The sequence below is a fragment of the Calonectris borealis genome, chromosome 3, assembly GCF_964195595.1.
Source record: "Calonectris borealis chromosome 3, bCalBor7.hap1.2, whole genome shotgun sequence".
NCBI classification, from domain to species: Eukaryota; Metazoa; Chordata; class Aves; order Procellariiformes; family Procellariidae; genus Calonectris; species Calonectris borealis.
This window is the reverse complement of record NC_134314.1, coordinates 94,683,275-94,697,451: the sequence shown is the minus strand read 5'-3', so window position 1 is coordinate 94,697,451 and position 14,177 is coordinate 94,683,275. Positions and strand designations below refer to the sequence as shown.

Here is a 14,177-nt window from a genome sequence, read left to right as displayed (position 1 = left end):
ATATCCACTATTTCTAATGAATGAGGATGATTTTGTAAAGTTGAACAAGGTGAGAGTGAAAATAAATCCTACAATTGCAGCAAGTCCTTAAATTTGTTTACAAATTAGACTATTTGATCCTTACCATTAGGAGGATTTTAATCTACAATAATCATAACACTTTGCGAAAGCTCTTAGATAACCAGTTCTGGCAACTGGTGCAAAGCGTATGTGCAAAAAAGCAAGCTTAAGTATATCTGCTCAAGCTCCTTTGAGCAGGAGAGGAAACCAATTTGTCCATCCAGATAGATACGGAGCACAGAACAGATAACACAACACATCACAGAAATAGGCAATAAGATGAGATAGTAAAAACCCATCAACATACATCATCTGATCATGGTACGGTGTCATCTCCCAGCCTCTATTAGCTCTTGCTGCAACAGTGCAAGTCCCAGACACTTTATCCTGTTTATAATTGCTGATGAGCAGTAATAAGGCCTCCATGCCTCAGCTCCTGTCTGTTCCACTTCAGTGCCCACCTATTAGGTTATAACTTTTATTTACAGCCTTGCTTGATGCGCTGTTCTATTAGTACAGTTGGAAACTGAGCGGGGGGGGAGGGGGGGGGGAAGAGCGTCTCTAATGGGCACTATTATTGCCAGGGCTGTGTGATTTATTATGCTGCTCGAAGGCTGTTCTATCATTACTTTCCTGTCGGTTAGAGAGCTCCAAGAAGGTTGGATTTCTAACACGGTGCCCTCCAGAAGTCAAACACTAAAGAACACCTTAAAAGTCCCTTGGAACACCAATGAAAAGCATACCTCAAAGTTGGTTTAATGTTATAAACCCCCTTCCATAATCTTTTGTATATTTTTTGCTCAGGAGCTTAACACATTAAAAAAAAAAATTCTAATTAGTGGTGTACCAGGTCTTTTTGTCCTTACTCAATACATAAAGATTGATAAAAAATGATCACACAAAAGTAATGGTTTCTTGGTTTTGGCTCTAGCTGAAAATTTGTGTACTTCTATTTCCACAACCTGCCCTTTCTGTAACTCTTAAAAGGCTTTCCTTTCAATTATATAGGTTCATCCTCAAAGTGTTTAGATTTCTGGCACCGCTACAATCAAGCACATGACTTAGTTTGAGAACATCAATAAACCCGAAACGTCAAAAAGGACCATACACTGGCTTAACTGCTTTGCTCAAGCAGTGGAGGAATTATTTGCATCTTCTACACTCAAATTTTAAACTAGAAAAAGCATAGAGCAATGAGACAGATACTGTAATCTCACATAATATAAATACCACCACACCCATCTAGGACAGATATGCTCATAAAATGCGAGCTACCTGCACATATAACTATACAGAATATTAAAGATGCATGTTCCTCGTGAACTGCTACTGAGAAATAAAGTACTTAAAAACTCACCGACTTTATGGATATAGTGTATGAATTGATTGCATCATTACTGCATTTTATCTGCCTGTTTCTACTGCCCTCTCTACTGCACAATTAAAAATTAACTGAGCGCACTCACACAGTTCCACCAATTTTTTTCCAGGTTTCTTTAAGCTGCACAAAAATGTTTTAATATCTGGCTGTTTAGAATTGAGTATTAAATCATCTTTAAGTTGTGCAGCAGAAAAGGAAGAGTAATATGCCACTTAGTACTGCACTTTCACGACACGGGCACCCAATATAAATGGGATCTGGATGCCCTCCTGACTAGAGTAAGCCTCAAAGTATCTGCCATCAATCATAGCATTACCTAACCTATAGAAGCTATACACCAGGCCACACAGTCCCATCTTTTTTCCTACAAAATCTTCAGACCGCTGGCTCTTAAAAACCTTTGAGGCATCATCCAAGCTAATGATTGCAAGGCTTTATTCATTCTTTTCATTATAATCCTTGTCCTATGGGCACACTTTGGAATAGAAATACTTTTTACCACAGCGATGATTCTGGTGAACAGGAGGAGGAAAAAACCCACTATTTGGTGTCATAATACAATTTTTTATCTGAACAGCTCCTCCAGCATGCAAGTTGACAACTGCATGAGGTAAAAACTCTTTTTTTTGTAAGAGAACTTTTCTTGTGTCTTGGCAGATTTATTGTTTTGATCTTTCTTCAACAGTTACATTAATGCTAATAAAATATGAAAGGTTTATGTCTTCCTTAATATCCTCCTGATGGGAACCTGCATGCAAGATAAGTAGGTCAAACATCTAATTTTCTGTCTCAAATGCTGATATATGGCAGACTTCAGGGAAAAACTATGCTTGAAGGGGGAAAAAAATTACACAGATGAATTCCACTGAAACATTCTTCCTTCAAAGCTCTTCCAAGCAGAAAAAATGTAGAATACTTACAGAAAAGAGGCTTATACACAATGTGTAGTATTGACAAATATTGCTTGTATCACTTAAATAGCTTCCTAGGAAGGGACACTAAGCTGAAGTGAATGTAGTGTGAAATATTCACCTACATATTCTGCTGCTTATGCCTGAAGATGTCACACCATTTCTGGGTAATATTTGGTAGCCAATGTTTTCTTGTAAATTCCCATATTTATCTGGATTCCCAAATGCAGACTTTGAAAACATGGTAATTTATTTTAAAAACGAAAGTTTGCTGGAAATTCAAGCTCTGGAGAAGAAAATTGTAACTGCTGGTAACAGGTTTATTAGTGTAAGGGACTACAAACAAAATATGCAGATCACTGAGCAAATAATGTAAAAAACATTGGGGGAAAATGAGGTAATATAAAATCATTAGGTTTAGTTGACTGAAGATGAAACTTGTGGCATCAGATTAAGAAGATCTAATTTTCTTGCTAAACACACCAAATGATTAACATACAAGCATGTAGGGACCAAACATTAGCATAAACTGAAAATAAGAGAATTACTGAGCAAAGTTAGCCAACCATTTAATGGATATTTTTCAACATGTCTAGTAGCTTCATCTGCTTTATTCTAAGGAGCTTTTACTGTTGCCATTTGACACTCCAAATAGCGGACTTACTTGCCTTTTTGCTAACCACAAGCACATTTTTTTAAACATTCATATAGTACTCTCAGTTTTCAGTATCTATAGCATCATAGAAAGCTTTTAAATTACCCTGCAATGAAAACCAGAGTTAAACATTACAACAGCTAAAGTATAAAGAAAATACAATTTAGTAATATCATGAGCAAAGCAGATCAGTTTGCAAGGGATACAGCGGCAAACATTCTTTCTTGTTTAGGTACACCGCAGTGGCTACATACAAAAGAAAATCCACGGTCTTCCTCTTCTGGAGAAATTGAATCCAGTATCTTCCAGCGCCAAACTTAGAGAGGTCTTTGGCAAACCATACTGACAACATTGTCACAGATTATCATGCATCACTTGAGAGGTCTGCACCAAGTGCAAGGTAATGTAGTTTCTCTTTAACCTTCCTTCACTGCAGACCAAGCCAACTTGCATCATCACACATTCGCTGCAAGCTAACAACATGCATACATGGAATAACTACAGTTCAGCTAAACATTCAGTAATTTGAAACACTTTTTGAAAGAACGACTTCAGAGGAAATTTACCTTGAACTCCTGAAAGAATAAGAGCCCTTAATCAAACAGAAATACCCTTCCTTTCTGCACGCTCAATTGGTACATAAATGCAAATATAGGCAAAAATTAGTTTGGAAACACAGACTGCTAGAACATTACCACTATCTAGACGCCTGCCACTGCCACTTCGCAGGAGGTTATGGCTTCCCATAGTGGTACTGATGGAAAGGATTGTATGAGCTCTCCTTAATCCATGCAAAACCAAATTCTGAAAAAGGTCTGAGCCAATGCGGGTAGCTTGGCTGCCTGCCTGAATGAGTGCTCACACGATTCTTCGTGACAGATCTGCTGCAGAAGCAGAAACTTCAGCCCGGCAATGACCTATCTTGTCACTATTAACACTAGCTCTGTGAGAGATGTTCCATCTATATCCTCCATGGAGAAATAAAGTCATCAAAAGGACCCAAAGCAGGTAAAATTTAGTCTCAACACAAACATCAGCTGTCTATACTGCACCTTCGATCAGGGAAAGTAAAGTCAACATACTCCAAACAGTTTTCTACTCAATACTTTGCATTTAAAGGGGGATTTCCAGAACGCTATCACAATCACTAGACTTAAATCAAACCGATTACTCCTGTATGTCTCATGTTTACAAAGATTAACTGAAAACTAGTATATTTACAGAATTATGTTTAACAGGTCTCTGAGATGAACTATCTGCCATACAGATCCCTTTATATATAAGCATTTCTGACAGCAAAGCAACAATATTTATTTTCATTTGGTGTTCACCAGATATAGTTACTATCCTTGACTATTGAACTATAACCATAGAGCTATATGTCATGCCAAATCAATTTCTTGACCCCCACAAAACACATACCTGAGTCGCAAGATCTTTTGGTTGGTGTGGTTAACGAGGCATGAGCTGTACCTGTGCATGGCCCACCTGGAAACAGAGAAGATCATATATCTCAAAATACCACCTATATTTAACATTTACAACCACATCAAGATTATACTTAGGAATATAAAACGCTGAGGAGCACTTGTCTTTGGAAAGCACATATGGAAGTCGTCTACTATTCTCAGTATTTCTTTCCCAGTCAAATCCAAGTATGTCTTGCACTGAAAAAATAGATGAGAAGTTGGGACAAAAAGACAAGTTATATCATACTTTATATTCCAAGAGGCAGTATTAGGAAAATATACACTGTAATTGCCATTTTTCCAGCGTTGACAAAGGTACTGTTTATGTCGGAACAAAGCTAGAAACGTATCTAACTAACCCACAAGTAACACAAGGGACGAAGGGATCGCTTCCCTGATGTCAACAGAAACCTTGTCACTGACTCCAGTGAGATAACAACTTTGCCTCTTATCTTGTTCTCATTATGTTTTCAAAGTGTGGCAAAGCATATGCTAACAAACTCTTTCCATGTTTAAGTTTTTTTGTTGAACTCTGGAATCTGGTTGGTAGTAAATTGCTTTCTGGCTTTTTTCTTAACATGCATCATCGTTGAAGAGTTCTCCAGAGATCTTGTTAAAATAGCAACCAATTGAGTGTACTCAGTGACTTGCAGTAAAAATAAATAAATAAAAAAAAAAAAACCCCGTATAGTGAAGCCAAGACAAATTGGCAGTAGCATTACCAGTGGTAATAACACATCATAGCTTTGATAATTGGATATTATAAATTGGATGATGCTGGAGAGCCTGAAATTAAGTTAGATCTAGTAGAGTTTGGCTATCAAAATACCAATAATCAAGTTTGCACTGGACTGCTGCGGATATAGTAGATGCTGGAAATACAACAGAGCTTAGTATGACAGGATAACCTTTAACATAAGTCTTCACGCCCTGAAAAACATTTTTTCCCTTAATTTTTTTTCAGTCTTTGCATATCTGGAAAGCAGCGCTGTGGCTTTGGCAATGTTTTTCTCTTTTCAAATATTTTCAAGTCTGGCCTGGTAGTAAGCTGTTTCTTTTTGCTTCCCTCCAAGATGCTCCCCCTTCAAGTTTTTCTTTCATTTCTATTTTTCAGTAAGTATCAGGTCTTGGGTAACTTTGTCACCTGTAAAACTCATGGCATTGTAACACTACAAAAAAAGAAAAGCAACTTCTGCAATCGGGAGGGAAAGGTTTGAGGAAATTATTTCGGTGCATTTGATTTCAATGAAATGCACTCGGGAGCAAAGATCTCACAAGTTTTACACTTTCAGTTTTCCAGAGAAGGACTGATAAACTGCTGGAGTTTTCCGTTATCCCAAAAAGTCCTTCTGGCAACATACACCATTTCATAACCGTGCAACAGGTAATATCTTTAAAGGGGTGGTTACAAAGGCCAACAAGCCAGTGTTTGGCCTGCAGGCGAACGCCGAGGCCACTCAATAGGGCCTGGCCCGAGGTTAAGCCCCGCGAACAGGACACGGGAAGCTACCGAACACGACCGAGGAAACGGCTGCCCGAGACAGGCAACAGCACAGGCGGCTGGCGGAAGTTACAGACAGCGCTGTGCGGGAGGGCTGGATTTTGCAGGCTGGTAAGCAGCGCGCTGGTGAGAAATGGCTGAACTCCGCAGGAGCGGTGGGGACCTCTCTGCAGAGTCAAGTCTGCGTGTGAGAAGAGCCAAGCTTGCTTCGGCAGCGAGGAGGACTGGGAGGCGTGGGCCGGGTGCCTTCCCTGGCCAACACGAAAACATCCCGGATGGACGGATCGAGCATCCCGGTATCACCATGTTGGTGCCCGCGCCAGGCCTGACAGCACTGGCAAGCAACAACCGCTTTGCAACAACCAGAAATGGTCAAGTAAGCTCCAATCATTTTTTACAACGTATCTTTTTCTAGGCTAGGATATAAAAAAAAGAAAATATCAGCTTGATCTAGGTAAGTAACACTCTCATAAAAAGCTCAAAAAAATGCCTAGTCTAAGGTTTGGTGCATTTGGTAAGAAAATGAATACTGCAACAGAACCCTTACGAGGTTTTCCATTGAAACCTTTTGGATATTCAAAAAATTACACAGCAGGTCTGTTAAGTCAGTCTCAACTTTCAAAGACCAAGCATATAGTATTTGGTTTCAACATAGAATTTGGATAAACAATATATACAACAGAATGTGGAACGTATCAAAATATATTTCAACAGGGTATGGAATTTCAGTGAACTGACTTTAGACCACAGCTGCCTCTTAAGATGCAGCAGCTCTTCTTTAAATAATTTTAGTTACATTCTCCCAGTTTTCACTGAATAGACATTGACAGGCATCATTCACTGTGGACTATCAAGTAAGGCTAATCCTTGCAATTATTGCACAGTAAATATTTACACTAGTTGATACTTTCAGCATCCAACTATATGTAAGATCTTTATTTCTCACTCTCTAAAGTACAGTAAGTCGGTATGTATTCTGCACTTCCCTGTGTCAGAGTTTTTCTTTTATTTAATCTTCCCTCATGAGGTATTACTTTCATATAGCTTTGATTTGTCTAGCACAGCCCTAGAGTTTCAAAAAAGAGTATCTTGGGGATTTGCATGCACGTACACCAGTGCCTAATAACCAGCCAAGGCTGCATGTCCTTTGCAGCACTTCCTTCTGCTACTGTTTTTGTTCCACCATTAAAAATGTCATGCATAATTCAATACTATGTAGTGTGGGCTTGGCTGTGCAATTCTATGTGGAAGTAATTATGTTGAATCTTTTAGTATACATAGCGGCTAATACAGCATCTTTGTATTATTTGAAACAGGGCAGTATGTTATCCGCCGTTTTGATAAAAATTCTGCATGAAAGAAAAGGGAAGTCAGGTAAGAGTAGAACACCACTCCTTCGTAGCTATACACAAAGGTAGGCTTATTACTCAGCATGATTCAGGATATATCTGCACTTCCATTCCCCCAAAAAATAAGTGTTTCAAGGGAATTTAACTGTGGTGCGTAAAACGCTTCAGTGCACAGCGAAAGGCCAGACACATCTAGCTTCTAACATAACCCACAGGGCTGTAGACTGCTATTTTTTCTCAGCACAAACAAGAGATTAAAACGGAAGAATAAAGATATCTTTCTACTCTATATCCAATTAACAGATTAAACAATAGCTTCTGCTCCTATTTTTTTCCAGTGTCTGGTTTCTGGCATTTGCAACTCCTCTTCCAAACAAAAGCAGCCACTGCCCAGCAATAATGTAATCCCCAGAGAAGATGATTAAAAATGAAAAAATACTAAAAGCTACTGAAGAAGTTAGAAGAATTGTGAGAATCACCGAGTTTGCAAATTCAAACACAGAATTAATAAAGGATAAAACAAGATCCTTTAACTCGAACATTATCATATATTAAAACAAATGGTCTTGTTAATGTAGCTGCTATGTTTTTGGATTCTGATATCCCTGGCTTTCTGTAACTTACTTTTAATCGTACTCTAAATATATCAATTTGGAAAAACAGGTTCAAAACCAGTTTCTCTGCTAACTCTCCGAAGTAGTAAAATTTTATATATTACTTACATGCCTATATATATGTTAATATTGTTATTGTTTACTATTATAGACTATTATAATTTGTGAATGTTTAAATTGACCTTTAGAATGTCTTTCTGCATTGTCCACTTCCCTTCCTGAAAGACGGTAACAATTGCCAAGTAGCACCTGTCCTGCAAGACATACCCTGAGTCAGGGTAACTTCTTATTTCCCCTTCCTGAAGTTTTTGTAAAGTGAAGCGATTCCACTCAGTCAGAACTTCCTGCGCAGGAAAAAGTGAATACTAGGGTAAGCCCCCTCTTTTTGCTGTTCGAGGAAGTGCTAAGTTTGAACCAAGAGTACGTGTGTCAGGTGTATTTGAACAGCACTTGGAAGCACTTATGGAGCAGAGGAAGAGAAGCAAAATGGAGCGAAACCAAGCTTGCACAAGAGTACAAAGTCTAAGATCACAATAGTACACGGAAACGATTACAGAGAACGCAAAAACTGCGAGTCAGCTAATGAACAAATATCAAAAATAAGTGAAGGAGCCTGAAGCTCAGTAACATTTGATCAGAGTGACATAAGCATGTCTGAACACTGCTTTGAACTTTCCGTACCGTGATGGTTCTTTCCGACAAAAAGCACAGCAACTCCCTGCATGCAACGGGCTGGAAGAGGGTAATAAGTACGAGCTGAATTTCCTTGGACAGCAGTGTTGTAGCAAGGACAGGGAGAACTTAACAGCTATTTGCAATACAGGAAAGGACCCATCTTTGGAAACCTGTCCAAACCAGTAATCTCGTTGTGTGTTTCCTGAATTGGTACAGACATAATCTAAATAATCTACACAATTGAGTTTGAAAAGAGTCATTGATTACAAACACCAATACATAAACAAACAGGAACATAAATCTCTAAATTCAGTCTGCACAAACAGAATACACACTCTTCAAGGAAAAAAAAGCAAAACAACTTTACACCACTTAAGAACTGCTTGTTTGCTGCAGAATGGGTAAGCTGCATGAAAATTTAAGTTATGTCATTACTAAACAGATAAGAGGATTATATCACATACAAACACATACTTTTTAAATTCTAGTTTTACAAATCTCCCATTATTTATTTTTGTGGATTTTTATCTACATGCAGCTTCTGGAGAAGGAAGTAAAACCTGGACTGCTTTGCTGCTGCTGAACAGCTGCTAAATTTAACAACTATAACAAAGTAAACAGAGACAGGATTCAGATTCCACTTTTTTCCCTGCTATTGTCTTACTTTGTTACTTGCTTTTCCTCGGTTTCCTCATTGGTAAAATAGACACAATACTTTCCTACTTTATGGGTGTCAGTTGAAGTGTAAAAATGTGCTTTTGAAACAGGCAGTTAAATTATATTTTTATAAATAATTTTTACGTAACCTTGATAGCTATGCAGCTCTAACCCACATTTTTCTTATGTGACTGTGTTTCTGTTTCATGTTCCATGGGGTCCTTTCACTTTAATAAATGGGACCCTAGGATACACTGTCTGCTCTGCAGTGTGAAGCGACTATAAATCAGAGGGAACAATTAACAGCGGTACTATGCCGCTGGTCTTCATTATGTTTCAAAATTATCATGCCACAGATGTGGAAAGAAGTGTTCATTCCATAAATTTATGTGCCAGATCTTTGCTTAAGATGTTAGAAGAGGCAGAAATGTCCTTTAAATGAAACTGTGACTGTAAGGATTAGATTGAAACTTACAGAAAGATCCTCACGCCATGAAATGACGATCAAGGCGACATTTCTACTAGACACTGCTTTGTTCAAATTTCTAACTGCCTATATGTTCTGCACTGGCACCTAATACTAGTGGCATTTCTCAAAAGACAACTCAAATAGCCCACAACTTAATCAGGTTTTATATTTGAAAGCATTCTTGCAAATTTCCAGAGAAAAAGTGTTTGCATCAATACATTTGGTTTGATAACAATCCAAATGAAAAACTGAGTTACTGTTAATTTTAACATTAACATTAAAAACAGTACCAAAAGGCTATTTGTACATAGCATCTAATGAAAATAAAGCTAAAAAAAAAAAAATCCCTTAAGATGTAAAACACCTTTTACTATTACCGAACTTAATAAAAGAAAAAGCCTGAGAAAATAGCTAGTTCTTATTCTGTGGCACAGAAATCCAAAGATTTCTGTAATATAGAATATGTATCTGGCTGGTTTTTTTATTAGAGGTGTGTCCCCTCTTGCTCTGATACAAGACACACAAAATTTAGTACAAGAAGAAAGAACATATGACAATCTTGTGAGCTGATAAGTAAAATTAGAATTATTCATCATCACCACCACCTAGCTGCAGTATTCTCAGTTATGTTTGGGTACAAGTTTAATTGCAATATTAAATCATGTAGCTCAGCATAATTTTAACAGTTACTGCATTCTTTTGGATCAGAGAAAAACGTACAAATCGGTATCAGAAGTTGGCAACAAAGCAAATTATTTTCTACAACCATTTGTAACAAGCAAGACAAAAACAGGCAGCTAGCTTGGTCTGTTTATACATTTAATACTTTATAGAAATGGGTATGCATGTAACTTTCAGTCAAAGATGAGCCAGAAAACAAAGTTCCCCATAGCCAGGATTAGGAAAAAAAGACAGGATGTACAAAACTGACTCCTACAATGAGCGACTGAGTTCTCAAAGCCAGGGAATTTAGAAAAGTATGCAATGGATAGCATCCAGTAGCAATTATCATCTTAAAAAAACCACTGTCCTTACTTAAAAGGCACAAAACGCAATTAAGGATATCACAATAATAATTCAAAATATGAAGTCTCTTCAGACTTTACATAGAAAAGCTGTCATCTCTGACTCTACTTACAAACCCAGGCAAAATGCAAAAACTGTGAAGTTGTTATAAATTGGTAGAAACCTCTTGATAGTGTCAGAGAGAAGGCCATTCAACAAAAAAGAAAGAAAGAAAAGAAAGGACGCACTTGTTTATCCATTTTTCATAAGGTTATGTTGAAAAAACTGACGTAAGATTTTTTTTTTTTTATTCCAGAAACAGAAAAAATATCATTACTTTTCTAGTACTATAGCCTATGTGGCTTTTTACACAGTCATGCTTCAACAAGCCATGAAATTCAGAGTAGAAACATCAAATAGGTGCAGTAGAAAAAACAATCTCTCACCTTTCTGCCAGAGATCTTTTACAGAAGCCTGGTGCATCTGTGACTCAGATGTAATACACTTTATGTACGTGAAGTAACTTCACCAAAATAACTTCTTAATCGGGGATATTTCAGTGCTTGCAGCACATGCAAATGCTTAATAAAATAAACAAAGTTTTAAGGCATTCTTCAAACTTGTCTTGCAAATTTAAGTGTTTGAGATAAACTAATGATGTTTTAAACACTTAGCTTGACATGCAACAGTTCAATTCTGGATGGTATACAATAACTAGCCAAAATTTAAAGACATTCAGTCCTGAAAATTCATATTTAGGCATCTAAAATTCAGCACACACAGAGGTAAGGTGTGGTCAGTGATCATCACCTTTTTCCTGAGCTGAAATCTCCAGTGTATTTTTTGATATTTACAGCAATATCTAAGATCTTTGTGTATCTTCTTACAAAGTCTTCAATGCAGAAATGTAGAGCATCTAACTGTTCTAGAAGCATCAGATACTCCTTTTGTCCTTTTTCAATTGTAGTTCTTGCTAATTCAAGGAGGCCAGGAAAGAGTTAAGCACATAATTAAAACAAAATCACGTCAACTGAAGCTAAGAACTACCGAAATATCAAATCTGATGCAGCTGCCAGAGTCGGAGTTGTTCACATTGACATTTCTCCTGTCACATAACAACACAGTTAGTTTTAAACCTGCACAGCGTCAGCTTTAGGTCTAGTCATATAGTGACAGAAAAATAATGTGACAGCCCCAAAGAAAGCAATGAAGGCCTGAAACTAAGCAAAATTATTCCATGTGCGGTGTGACCTTTTCTTTGCCAAAATACACAGAACCTTCCTTAATAAGCTAAATTTTTAAAGAGTGCTGGTGGCTGGAGGTAGGGAGAGAGAGAAGCGAGGGCCATTGTCAAATCCATTTTTTCCCTGTCTGTTAAAAATAAACAAAAATCCTGCCCACCAAACAAGAAAAGGAAATCTTTGACAGAGCAACTGGCTCATATGCTGACTGACACTGAAATAACTACCATTAGGACCTCCTAAATGAAGGGAGGAGATGGAAGGGAAAAATGTGAATAGATGGAAACTATACAAGAACTTGAACGAGAAACTTATCTGCACAGAAAGCAGCAGAAGAACAAACGTTAGACTGATTTAACCATCTGTTAAGAAACAGATCGTTAAAATCCATACAAATCTAGACTTAGTAAAGCTATACCAATATCAAGATACTCCTTGTCTGCAAAGGTTTATTTAAGAAAACTTACTGCAACTGATGAGACCTGAAGGTTCTGGATAGAAAAAGGCAATGCAAGAAGCGGGGGGGGGGGGGGGAGTGGGGAGGGGAGGAATGTATTAGAATTCCCCCCCCCCCAATTGCAACAGCATTTTTTTGAAATTGGTGGTAAGTAATACTTCATAAAAACAAAACACATCTGAAGGAGGAAAAAAAAGTCCTGAAGCTTGCGTCACTGGTCTGGGCATAAATCTAACACATTTTTGTCGTCCGTAACTGTAAGACTGAGAACTACCTTTCATCTACTAGGGGAACAGATATTAATCAGCAAAGCAGCCACTGGGGTAGGTAATTGTTCAGAACTGAGGGTGGCAGGGGATGAAAAGTCGCTACAACCTGGTTGTGTACATAAGACACTCAGGAATGCAAATGCAACTCTCACAAAAAATCAAAACAGTAACGAAAAAAGGCAGAAATACTTGCATATTGTCAAACTGAATTCCTGCAAAATCCAGTCCAAGGAACTTTTCTCCTATATTATTCATTCTGTGTTAAAAAAGCAAATGGCTACTTAAAAACAAGTACAAAAAAAACCCCTCACTTTCTCTGACACAGAATATGAATCTTACCACATGAGATTTTTATGGTTCTCTTCAGTTGTCATAACATAAATGGAATTTGTTAATTCCCTAAATGACTTGCTGCAATTCTGTCCTATCTGTCTACCCTATGGACTCAAGTACTATGGCAAATGCCTTGATGTGAGACTCTTCTCAAAAGCTTGAAAGGGAAGAGAGGGGAGTGGAATGCACCATGAGAATCCTTCCCGAGTACTCCAATCTTTCCACACTTTGATAGGGATTACCATAATTACCCTATACATGGATTTCTGGTGAATTACCACAATTCTATTCAGAACAGCACATAGCTGTACATCATCACATGGCACTGCAAAATATCAATCTTTGAAGAGCACAGCTGTAATGAGAGCAGTGCATGCTTTATAGAACTTGCTGCAAAAGAAATAAATATTGCACAGAAAAAGACACCCTCAAATTAAAATCAAAAAGACATTTAAAGTTTGGGCATTCTTCATTATGGGAAGGAATCTTCTACACTGAGGACATTATCCATCAGAAAAGCTCCATCTGTGTATAATTATTTCTGATAAATGATATTAAACTTCATTAAAGAGATAGTGGGGATGCGAGAGAAGACAGAGAGAGATCAAGCTGTAAATAAATCTCTCCATTGTATTTCATTTAAAATCACCCCAGCAGGAAGTCATAAAGAATTTTTTTATAGGTAATATTTTCAGATGCTCTGCAGGCTGTGCTGCCTAATATCCATCACCTTCAGTGTATGTTCACAAGCTTACAGCAATTCAGAATGAAGGACACTATTTAATTTCCTTCCCTCCTTCCCATCCCTGTAATCACCTTCCCACTTACCCCCAAGTCCTTCTCAGCCCCATTGTTGTAATACAATTTATTTCCTAACTAAACAAATTTTCAGAAAACCTGACCCCAGTAAGCACTGGAGAAGCACCCCGTAACACCAAATAGTAGATCCTGGCTAATACACCAGCAGAGGTGCTGAAGCCCCCTGCCCTGTGAAGGCCCATATGTGTTACTGAAGCATAATGTTTTGCTGAATTCTCTAGGAAGGTTGTTTTAAGGCCTTGTTTTTACAGCAGACTACAGGTTTGCCCTGAAGAAACGCTGGACAGAAGGAAGAGATGATGGGTGGTCAGC

The 14,177-nt window shown here is 37.9% G+C and overlaps 1 protein-coding gene across 1 annotated transcript in view; it reads right to left on the bottom strand.

Annotated features, from left to right (window-relative positions):
* The window catches only part of ZFAND3 (zinc finger AN1-type containing 3), a 144,505-nt gene that overhangs the window by 35,286 nt on the left and 95,042 nt on the right, over positions 1 to 14,177 (bottom strand). Inside the window, 1 exon segment of the mRNA XM_075146797.1 lies at positions 4,430 to 4,495. Coding sequence (XP_075002898.1) covers positions 4,430 to 4,495 — 66 coding nt within the window.